Source organism: Rattus norvegicus, chromosome 12 (assembly GCF_021556685.1).
Source record: "Rattus norvegicus strain SHRSP/BbbUtx chromosome 12, alternate assembly SHRSP_T2T, whole genome shotgun sequence".
Lineage (NCBI taxonomy): Eukaryota > Metazoa > Chordata > Mammalia > Rodentia > Muridae > Rattus > Rattus norvegicus.
Genome location: NC_141545.1, coordinates 16,150,690 through 16,161,645, shown reverse-complemented (window position 1 = coordinate 16,161,645; position 10,956 = coordinate 16,150,690). Strand labels below are relative to the sequence as shown.

The following is a 10,956-nucleotide window of genomic DNA, read 5'->3' as shown; positions in this document are numbered from 1 at the left end:
ACCTTAAATCTGGGTAGCTTGCAGGATCCCTCCAGAGGCTATCAGTTAGGGTCAGGCCCAAAGGCCTGTGGTAGCAGTCACTAGAAAATGAACTTAAATGTCACCTCTGCCTCTAAGTCATGCTTGAGTCTTTGCCAGCCATACCTGTATTTGACCCTGACATATCCAGACTCTTAAGTCCCACAACCTCTTAGGAAGCACAAAGGAGAATGTCACTCAGGTTCAGTATCCCACTCAGATGGGGCCAGGACAGGAGCCTTTCAGGTGACTCGCCGGCTAACACCAGGCCTGCTTTCTCACTGCCACAGTGAAAAGGACTGAGGCGGTAGCTCAGGCTGTATCGGACTGGGAGCCTTCCTCCAGCAGATTACTAGATGAACGGCAGCTAGTGCCCAGAGGCCCAGAGGGGCAGCTAGACACTGTTACAGTCTGCTGCAGGTTCAGGATTGGCCCTCAGAAGCATCCTAGGTCTCTATTTGTCACTGATGTCTAGGCCCTGTGTCTTTATGCAAAAACCTGACCGTGCTTCCCCAGGTGTGTGCCCTAAACCCTGCTGGTACGTGCCATGAGCAAACATAGTGACAGCAGAGAGAAGAACTGCCAAACAAGGATTTATGATAATGTTGTTTAATCTGCCAAATATACAAGTTGAATTTGAGGAGCACGTCTTGTCTGGGTGATGCACAGTAACCAGAGGTTTCTTGAAATGATCAATGGGTAGGGTTAAAAATGGGCACTAGCCCTGACCAGGTAGGTGGGAAGGGGGCAGAGTGGAGAGGAGAGGCTTCATCGGACGGACCTTTCGAGGCACAGGCTCCGGGAGAGCCCCTCTGAGTGAGCACCCAGATGATCTGGGCTGGTTGTCATCAACTCCCACAGCAGCTGCCTGCTGGCACCACACCCCCCTCCCCACACTAACGTGCAATCTACTGGACAAATGGAATCTCCTTACGCCACTTCCCAGGCACCCCACCCACCCCACCAGGGCCCGAATTCTAAAAACAGCAAAAACATTCAAATGGTTACGTATGAAATGCTGTCCTGCATCTTTCTGTCTCAAAGATAGCAGCTGCCCCTCCCCCCAGCCCCCCCCACATCCCCTGAACAATTTCTGTGCCAAGATGAAGAGGAGGCCCCAGGCCGTAGGGGCTCCTGGCCGTAGGGGCTGCTGCAGCGGCGCCAGGGCACAGAGTGGGTGAGACATGGCAGAGGTCCTGGCGGCACGGCCCAGTTCCCCCGGCATCTCCTCCCACAGGCCAGCTTACTTATTCAGGGAGAGCGACTGCATTCGTTTTCCTGACAAAGTTGCGTCATCTTTTGCTGAGGGATTGGAAGGGAAAGGTGGGGGTTAGAACATAGCAAAAATACCTCCCACATCCCTCTGAATCATAGGACTCCAGGACCGAGGCCTCAGAAAACATTTTGTGCAAACAGACTACGCTAATAGAGAGCCAAGAAGGATCCAGGCTGAGGCCACAGGGCCCAGGCATCCAGATGTTCCTGCTGTGCTTGAGTGGCTGTCCATTCAGGCCCACCCACAAGCAGTCTGGTGGCTACTGGGAACTTGGACACCCTTAGCAGAACCCTGCAATTCCAACCTCTCTCTGTGTATTCTGAAGTCTAATGTCTCAAGTCAACAACACCACCTAACTGCACATCAAGTCCTTTCTTGCTTGGGTTTGGGAAGCCAAATGAGTCAGGATAAATAAGCTCAGAGAAGGGTGATATGGATGCCCTGGTGAGCTCTCAGTTCTAGGCCTCGGTTTCCTCATATTCAGGTGAGTAGGCTACGGGCTCTCTCATAAGCACTCCTACCCCTTCTCATGGAGGGTCTAAGGTAAAACACTCCCCTGCACTAGACATATGAGACCCCGAATAACCTTTAGATGCTCAGCGGGAGGGAGGGAGGGAGGGAGGTAAGGAGGGAGGGAGGAAGGAGTGGCACACAGCTATCAGCTCAGTGTAAGCTTCTCTTACAGACAGCTCCACCACCTCTGGGGCCTGATGGGGTGGCAACTCTAGGCACAGCAACCTCTGGCTTTACAAGGCTCAAAGATCTGCTGGAGTCAGTTAGTGACCGTTACAGTGCTCTGCTGATTCCAACCCTCATCTGACTCTATGATGGTGGACAGGCAGCTATCATTCCTCTCCAACCTCAGAGACAGGGTTCAGGGTCCTGTCCAAAACCCATCAGGTAACTGGCTGGGGCTGACAGGCTCAGACCTACCTTTCCTCTCTTCTTCTTTCTTTCTTGCTGCTTCCTCCCGCTGTTTCCGGATGATTGCCAGCCGGGCGAGATCAGCCTTGGCCTGCTCCGTCTTCCCAGCCAAATGCATTTTCATGTAGCGCTCTTTTGCTTTCTGCTTCTCTATTTCTTCTCTGTTTGGATGAGATGATGTCAGTGTCATCACTGCCAACAGAAGCACTCGGGTGCAAAGGAAGAGGACACCCAGTGAAGGGTGCTCTAGTCCATATGTTTTACTTAGTGGACACCCTCTAATAAGCAAAGAAAGGAGACGGGCCCAGGTGGCAAACCCCCATGAGAACCCTGGCCCAAGGGGATAGTGCCTTCTTGCAGGGACCAGGTTAGTACCTGAAGACTTGAGAGTTTAGTGGCCACCGTGAGAACAGGGGACTTAAACCAAGAACACTGTGTTCCAGAGATGACATAAAGAAGGCACTGGATGGGAATGGAAGCTACAGATGATGGGAGAGACACACAATGTGACTTGAGAGCACCGGACACCGCACATTCTTACAGTAGCTCAGGTGCACCTCCCAAGCAGGTGAGCCCCCCAGGTGGGGTGAGAATAAAAGCAGGATTCCATGCAGAGTAGGAAGGGCCATCAGTCCCCTGTGTGAGTCTCACTAGAAGGGCTGCCTAGAATGTGAGATTAGAAAGCTCCATTTGCACTGATACCTCGGAGGAGCCACAGAGAGAGTAAAGAGCCCTGGCAGGGGCAGCAGAGGGGCTCTGGCGGCCTCCTAGTGTACAAGGCTGGAGTGTGGGAAGCAAAGCAGGGGACCTGCTGCAGGAGAGTGGGTGAGACTCAGCCACCAAGGGCTTGGTGGGGACTATTACACTTGGGACTACACTGACACCTACTATGGAGGTGAGAGACAGGTAAGTCTACCCTGGCTGGGGTTGGCCAGCGGATCCTGGCAGGGATGTCTCTTTAGCTATTCAGGAATCACCAAGGTTGCTTCAAGGTTCTGCAGGGCCACCTCAGTGAAGACCAAGTACCAGAAAGTAGCAGACTTTCATGGTCATCATTTCTGCTGGGCAAAGTTAAGGGACCTTCCTGGTACTGGGGAGAACTTGAGGCCAAAGAGGACAGCAATTTAGTCATGGCTGCTCAAAGTGGCAGAACCCTGGAGGTAGGGGTGGGCAGGGCACAAGAGCCCATCTGCTCTGGAATCAATCAATAACACACACACACACACACACACACACACACACACACACACACACACACACACCCCACATCAGACCTAATGGAGAAGTACAGAAACAGTGTCCTCCACAGCCTTAGTGAGACTCAAACTCCTTCTCTGTAGTTTTCAGATATGTCCTCCAGCCATTGTGGGATCTGAACAGGGCGGCAGGCTAGAATCCTAGCAGCTCTTGGTCTATTAAAAGGCCACGAGGGTGTCTCACCCCATGAAGTCAGTGAGGCTACAGGTGTGGCTGGGAGCTAGAGCAACTGCTTTGGGGCCCTAGTCTGTGTACTAAGGTTGCAGGTCTGTTCTGGGGTCCTAGTCTGTGTACTAAGGTTGCAGGTCTGTTCTGGGGCCCTGGTCTGTGTACTAAGGTTGCAGGTCTGTTCTGGGGCCCTGGTCTGTGTACTAAGGTTGCAGGTCTGTTCAGGGGCCCTGGTCTGTGTACTAAGGTTGCAGGTCTGTTCTGGGGCCCTGGTCTGTGTACTAAGGTTGCAGGTCTGTTCTGGGGCCCTGGTCTGTGTACTAAGGTTGCAGGACCACCAAGCAGACGTTACCGTTCTCTCCTTGAAAGTTCCTTTGGCCCATCCAGATCCAGTTGTGTCACCTTCTTAGTCGTCTGTGCCACCCGGTTGGGGTTCTCAATGTCAATGAGCCCTTCCACACCTTTTCGCTTTTGCTAGGACAGAACAGCACTGTTACAAAAGGTTCATCTTGGGGGGGCCTCAGAAGGCCAAGCCATCAACAGCCCATTTGGATGGGGACACCACTTTGGAGTATCTCACCAATCTGGGAGGGGCAAAGAAAATGAGTGTGTACAATGACAGTGTCAGGCCTCAGCAGGACTGGCAGCTCAAGGTCAACAGAGAGCACAGTCCCTTCTATCTCAGTCTTCAGCAGCTTCCCATGGAGTCCTAAACCTGATTTTCCTTTAGAATTAAGAAGCTAAACCATCCTGTCTGGCCTCAGTGGGAAAGAGGCCTGCAGTGAACTGATGTGCTAGGGTGGGCCTCCCACTTCTCTGTGGAGAAGGGGAATGGGAATGGGGTGTGTGTGTGTGTTTGTGTGTTTGTGTGTGTGTGTGTGTGTGTGTGTGTGTGTCTGTGTGTACTGTATGAGGGGGAAACTGGAAGGCTCAGGGGGCAGGGAATGTGATCAGGGCGTAAAGTGAATAAATAAATAAATTAATGGGAAAGAAAAAAGCTAAACCATCTTATCTGGGGAAGCCCAAGAAGAAATGAAAACAGTTCTACAGTAGTTTTCTGTAAAATGACCAGAAAAGAGCTTTCAGATGCTGATTGATCTGACCACAGGTTCCATGTGCCTACATCCAACTTGACTACCTCTTTCTACAACAGGCAAACAAGACCCACCCTCACCCAACCTGATCTTTCCTTCCCTCAGTGTGCCCATACATGGCTGAAGTGTAGCCACTCTTCTACTTTGCCACTGCCTATCACTGAAGAGTAAGCCATGGGTGCCTTCTGAATTCTGCCACAACATCTTAGCATCTGTTCCCAAAAAAGCCCAAATCGGCGATGTGACGATGTGCTGGACAGGTACAGGCACTTACTGCAAAACCTGATGAGCTGACTTTGGTCAGAGACCCATGATCCCTGCAGCTTGTAGACCACATACGTCACAGCATGCTATGCACCACCCTCTCCACGATGGCTATCTTTCTCCTATTCTCGAGGTTTCCACTTGCCCCTGCCCAGCCCCGATGTGGTGAAGCCAGCACTCTTCTGTGACTACAGAGGCGCCCTTGCCTCTCTCTTCCTTCATCGGGCACCATTTGCCCACTAAGTCCCAGCCCAGCAGCCCCCACTTTCTGGTCTTCAAGCACACAGTGCTTGATCCCACCGAGGGTCTTGTCTGGTTGCCTCAACTGCTCTGCCTAGAATTTGTTGTTTGTTTGTTTTTGTTTTAAATATGGCTGGCTCCGTCCTTGGCTTAAGCCACCTCGTTAGCACAGCGTATTCCAAGTATCCTCTCCTCTATCAGTCTGAGCCACAGCACTTTTCAGTTTGAATTTTCACTGTCCATTCACTTCAGTTTCACTGTGTGTTCCCATTAGGTCCTGAGTCCTAAGGAGCAAGAGCTTTTGGTGATTAATGGTAGGCATGTGACATCACTAGGAAGCATAGATAGGAAGACAAGTTCATCAACCAGTTCAAGGCCAGGCCCAGTAATATATCAAGTTTGAGGCCAAGTTAGGATTCATGAGACTCTAACTCCCAGTGACGGGTGGGTAAAGAATTTGTCTTGCAAACCTAATGACCTGAGTTTGATCCCTGGAACTCACATAGCAGTGGAAGGAGTGGGTTCTCTCCCACTCCACAAAGCTATTTTCTGACTTCATTGCTACCATGGTATCTACACCCTCCCCCCCATTAAAAAATAAAACAAAACACATTGGGGATGTGGTACATGCTCATAAACCTGGGAGGGGAGCCACACTGTCAAGAGATCAGAGTGGCCTGGGTTCTACAGGGCCACGTTTATCTGCCCAGTGAGTGAGTCCTGCAGTCTACACCCTCACCTGGTAGTCGTCATCTTCATCTTCACTCTCATCTGAGTCTAGAGATTTCTTCTCCTTTTTGGGGTCACCCGAAGCCCCATCTCCACCTTCTTCTTGTTCATCTTCTTCCTGTTTCAGAAATGGACAACCTGCAGAATCAAAAATGGAAAACAGACCCCCAAGAATGTAACACCCAGAGTCACCCTCTGACTGTGGACCTTCACATTAAGCCCCTGGAGGCTCAAGCCTGGTATGACAAAGGTCCTATCTCAGTGACCCTGGTCACTCAGCATCACGGACTAGAGGCCAGAGGTCCTGATACAGCCACAAAGGACTCTGGTCCCCTCTACAGCTACCTTGGTCAGCTCAGAAAGAAGCTCATCTCACAGGTCACAAAGACCCAGGTGTGGAGCTGCAAACTGTGCAGCTGCCGAAGTAACTTTCCTGGACATGCCTTCTTGGTTGTAGGCTCCTGTGGTCACACTGCGCACAGATGGCCTCCTAGACCAAATGCCCAAGACCACACCTTGGCAGGCTACCAGCCTCTACGTCTCACCAAAGAAATCACTGCAAAGAGCCAACATTGTAGCTCATAGCTGTAATCTCAGCACATAGGAGGCTGAGGCAGGAGGATTGCAAGAATGCAAATTAGCCTGGGCTACATAGATTCTGCTCAAAAACAAACAAACAAACAAACAAAAAAAAAAGTAAGAAAGCCCAGTAGAAACCTTATGTCCATCCTCTTTTTATCAGCCACCTACACATTCTCCAAGGCTCCATGACAGGAAACAACACAAAGTTCTCCCAGAATCCCATTGAGATGGCTTCTCCCCTTCTCAGAGGTCCTGGCAGAGGGGCTGTCTGCTCTCTTAAGTCCTTAACTCAGGTGTGGACATTCACTGTGGCAGAGGATGCAGATGCAAGTAGACTGAACAGGGTATCCCAGCCCAGAGGAAAGGGAACTACTAGGTTAGCCTGAACTGGAGGAGGGCGGGCAGCCCTAGTAAGTCACAGCAGAGGTGATGCTGAACAGCGCCAATAGCAGTGAAGGGGACAGTGGGCTGTGGGAAGTCAGGCTGTATGCTGTGTAGTCTGGCAGGCAGCCCTGTCGGGGGAGCTGCAGACGGACAGCAGCTGGTAGAGGGAGGATCCTAGAAGGCAGGCAAATAGGCCATGAGTGGAGACCACCAAGGCAGCTATTGCAAAGTCCCTTCTTGTTTTTCCAATCATAGGCCCACCCCTCTGTAACTGTGACTGGCTGCTCCAGGGCTCATACATGCCATCTGGTGTCCTTCCCACCCTCACGTGTGACGTCTCTTGGAGAACAGTAGTCCTTTCCCGTTTGTCCCAGGAGCCAGAAGCAAGGCAACATAACATACTGGACCACTGGAGCGGACAGACATGTACTCACGTTGGCCTTCTGCTTCTCAGCCTGTAGCTGGGCATCGATCTCCTCAGGGCTTGTATACTGCCTCACTCGGCCTTTATGGCCTCCCTTTCTACCTGCAAAGACCAGTAGTTTAGGAAGGTGAGAGAAGTTAGCCTTCACTACACTGACCCCCCAAAAGGCTGTCCTGTTCAGCCCAAGGGAACCTCTCCTACCGTCACCAAGTATTACCCAAACCTATCTCGAAGGACAAAAGCAGTGGCTTAAGACACCTGATGCACGGATTGCCAGACGTAGGTTGCTAAGAACAAGGCCTGAGGTGAGGAGAGGGAGATACAGTCTGACTGAAACCTGTTTTCTTAAAATCCAAATACTGCTGGGCAGAGTGGTATACATGGATCTTGAGTTCCAGGCCAGCCTGGTCTACATATGGAGAGTGAGTGAAACCTTGTCACAAACAAGCAAGCAAGCAAACCAAATCCTAATAGTGTTCTCAAGTGCAAACAGGGAAGCATGAAACCTAGATGCCCCTTCTAGCACTACAAAGCCTTTTCCTTTCAAGGGTTTGTCATGGCCTCTTTTGGTCCTTAAAAGAAAGGCACAGCACAAGAGCCACTGCTGGTTTTGTACCATAGACGAGGAGACTTAATGCTAACCAATGTGTCAGAGAGGGAGAATTCTGACTCTAAAGCTCTGTGATTCAATCTCAGCTATCCCACTTCCTACATTTGTGGTTCCCTGTGCACCTTCCCAGAGCCTTCTTCCTTTCTTCCCACAAGGCTGCCGTGGAATTAAGTTGGACACCATTTGAAAAGCAACTGGAATCACGCATGGCACTGGACAAGCAACACACAGTGTCTGTTAATCTGTCCTAATACACTGGTTGATAGTAAAATGTTAGCCATCACTGGCTCCACAAGCAAACCACTGCCAATGGCAGCAGAGAGAATAAAGTACTTCATGTTTATCTTGGTGATGTGGAAGAGAATACTTACAGGCTAAAAGCCCAAAATCTACTAACAGAAACTGTATTCAGAGCGAAACTACCAAATGGGGCTGTTGAAATGGCTCAGTAATTAGGAACATTTGCTGTTCTTTCAGACAGTCCTACTTGGTTCCCAGCACCTACAGGGCAGCTCAAAGTCATGTTACCCCAGTTCCTGGGTGATTCAATGCCCTCTCCTGCCCTCTGTAGGCACTGCATAGACATGGTGCACTTATATGCAGACAAAAATCAAAACACACACACACACACACACACACACACACAAAATCTCACATAAAAAATTAAATTAGCAAAATTAAAGTTAACTATAGACCCAACAGCAGTCTAACACTGATCAGAACTGTCAGAGACAATTCATCTAAGAGAGTCAATTGCAGACCCTGATGTTCTAGCCCACTCACACCAACTCTAGAACACTACACCAACTCATGCTAAAGCGAGCCTTATAGCTGGGTTGCGACCCCTTGGCATTTTGTTGCAGGTGTGGCTGTGGCCTCTATTGCCAAACAGGACCTTTCTTGATTTTTGGCAGACCCCTTGCTGTGAGTAGAGAATCTATAATTAGACAGCTCGAGCTGCTCCAAGCTCTGGAGACCACTGCAGAGACACAGTGACTTCCTAGACAGCAGCTGCAGAACTGTAATTGGGCTGCCAACAGCCTACACCACCCATTTTTAATGACTACCTGCGTTCCCAGGGGTATCTAGGTATGCTCATGAAAGGCCTATTGTGAGATACCAAGCTTTACCATAAACAAAACAAAACAAAACAAAATTAACCAACCAACCAAACAAACAAAAAAACTCAAAACAGTAACACCCTTTCTTGATCAGTTAATATTCCAGGTTGTGGTAACAGATCAGAACTGGTTATCACAGTCCCTACACTTCTCTATAGGATACTGACCCTAGTTTGGTTTACACAGGCTCTTCAAGACTCTTAAAAAAATAAGTCACAGTATACTGAAAACAGAATTGGTCCTTTGCTCCTAGGGAATTTTTTAAAAATGCTTTTTACCACTGTTTTCTCACATTAGCCGAGGCAAGAAAACAAGCCTTGTCTGCCCGCAAAGCTTCTCAGAAATCAGGACTAAGTCAATTAGCTATGATTTCATATTTAAGGCTGTTTAACTGTAATTCCCAATCTTGAAGTCAGGAGCTGAAAAAAAAAAGTTCCTTGGCCTTTTAAAGATGAGACTGAGAACAAAAGACAGTGCTCTTCCAGACACAGGATAAATCGGCAGAGAACTAGTTTACACGCACTTGACCCTGGGAAGCCTAATATCTGAATATTGACAGGAAGCAATTTAGGCTTGAAAAGGCTCCAGGCAGATGTTCCTGTGGGCTGACTGCATTAACTGGCTTAACACGTGAGCTGCTCACAATAACTAAACATCTGTTCTGTGCTGGGAGCTAGCCAGGCCCTTAAAGCGATTTATTTTATCATCGAATAACTCTGTCTTCCTGTCTCCTACTCATCAAACTAAGCCTTATTAATATCCCTGTAGTTCAGATGAAGAGAACGAGCTTAAGGAAGAAGTTAAAGTCTTGTTTGAGGCCACAGAATTAAGACGGGAGATATTTAATATTCAAACCCCTGATTCTAACAATGGGAAAAGCTGTCTTCTTGGTCTCTACACACAGTAATAGCTGGGCATTTAGGGGGCTGCGGAGCACTGGACTGAGTATGTGGGATACCTAGTTTACGCCTCTCATCATAACAAGAGGTAGAGATAATCAATGTCCCTGCCTTTGGAAACGAGAAAACCGAGACACAAAGAAGTTAGGCGACTAGCTCAGAAGCACATCCTTAATGGCTACCGTGCAAGGAGAGAGAGAGTCAAAGCCTGGTCCCACATCATCAAGTCAAAGTCTTATTATGAGGCAGGCGTGGCCGCATTTGGGCTCGACAGAAGCCACATTTTATGCTCGAGGCAGACAGGCCCCGCACCAGCGCGGGACGCGGTGACTCAGTCTCCGGCCAGCCAAATGGGAGGACAAACTTCAGACGCTCCCGAGGCTTGGAGGAGAGACTCCTGGTTCCTGCTTTCCTCCGGGACAAGGACCCAGCACCCGTGAGTCTCCTCAAAATACCCGACAGAGAGGCCCTCGACCACTGTGGTCCTCAAATTCCCAGTCAGGACAATTGAGCGTCGAGGCCCCACGCATGGCTGAGAGGCGACGGGGACGGCCTCCTTCGTCGCGGATCTCTTAGAGGCCCCAGGCCCGCAGGCTTAGGGGACGGCGGCAGTCGGCGTACGGCCGCCACTAGAGAAGCCACGCGAATCACGCGCGCCCACCCCCTCACCTCCTTTAGGCATCTCGGCTCCGGCGGCTGCAGCGACGGCGGCGCCTCGAACTGACACCGGAACCGGAAATACCTTGGGATAGACTTCTTCCGCCCGGCCTGGTTCCTCTCCGCGCGCCGCCGCCGCCGCGGCTGCTGCGAGGAACTGGGACCTCACCGAGGTCGGGCTGTCTTAAGAGGTGCCTGAATTCCTGGCCAGAATATGTGCAGCCAGGAATCTGCGTTCCCCGGTGTCCCTGTCTGAGGAGACACGTAGCCGTGCGGGCCACCCCCACAGGAAGTGAGAGGGAAAGGGCC

The 10,956-nt window shown here is 50.3% G+C and overlaps 1 protein-coding gene across 2 annotated transcripts; it reads right to left on the bottom strand.

The window, feature by feature from the left end:
• Positions 1 to 611: 611 nt before the first annotated feature.
• Positions 612 to 10,699, bottom strand: Pdap1 (PDGFA associated protein 1). Of its 2 annotated transcripts, NM_022595.2 has the most exon segments (6): positions 614 to 1,320; positions 2,228 to 2,379; positions 3,996 to 4,117; positions 5,981 to 6,088; positions 7,371 to 7,462; positions 10,660 to 10,699. In NM_022595.2, coding segments are annotated over 6 exon segments (546 nt in total). In that variant the 5' UTR covers positions 10,673 to 10,699; the 3' UTR covers positions 614 to 1,261.
• Between the last annotated feature and the right edge of the window lie 257 nt (positions 10,700 to 10,956).

Excerpts from the sequence above, each read along its gene's own strand:
- Pdap1 (XM_087579228.1), bottom strand. The coding sequence starts at position 6,775 with ATGGGATTCTGGGAGAACTTTGTGTTGTTTCCTGTCATGGAGCCTTGG. Across the intron at positions 6,109-6,720 it reads CATGGAGCCTTGGAGAATGT|GTTGTCCATTTCTGAAACAG; the intron begins GTAGGTGGCTGA and ends TTGATTCTGCAG. Across the intron at positions 2,380-3,995 it reads GAACTTTCAAGGAGAGAACG|AGAAGAAATAGAGAAGCAGA; the intron begins GTAACGTCTGCT and ends TCATCCAAACAG.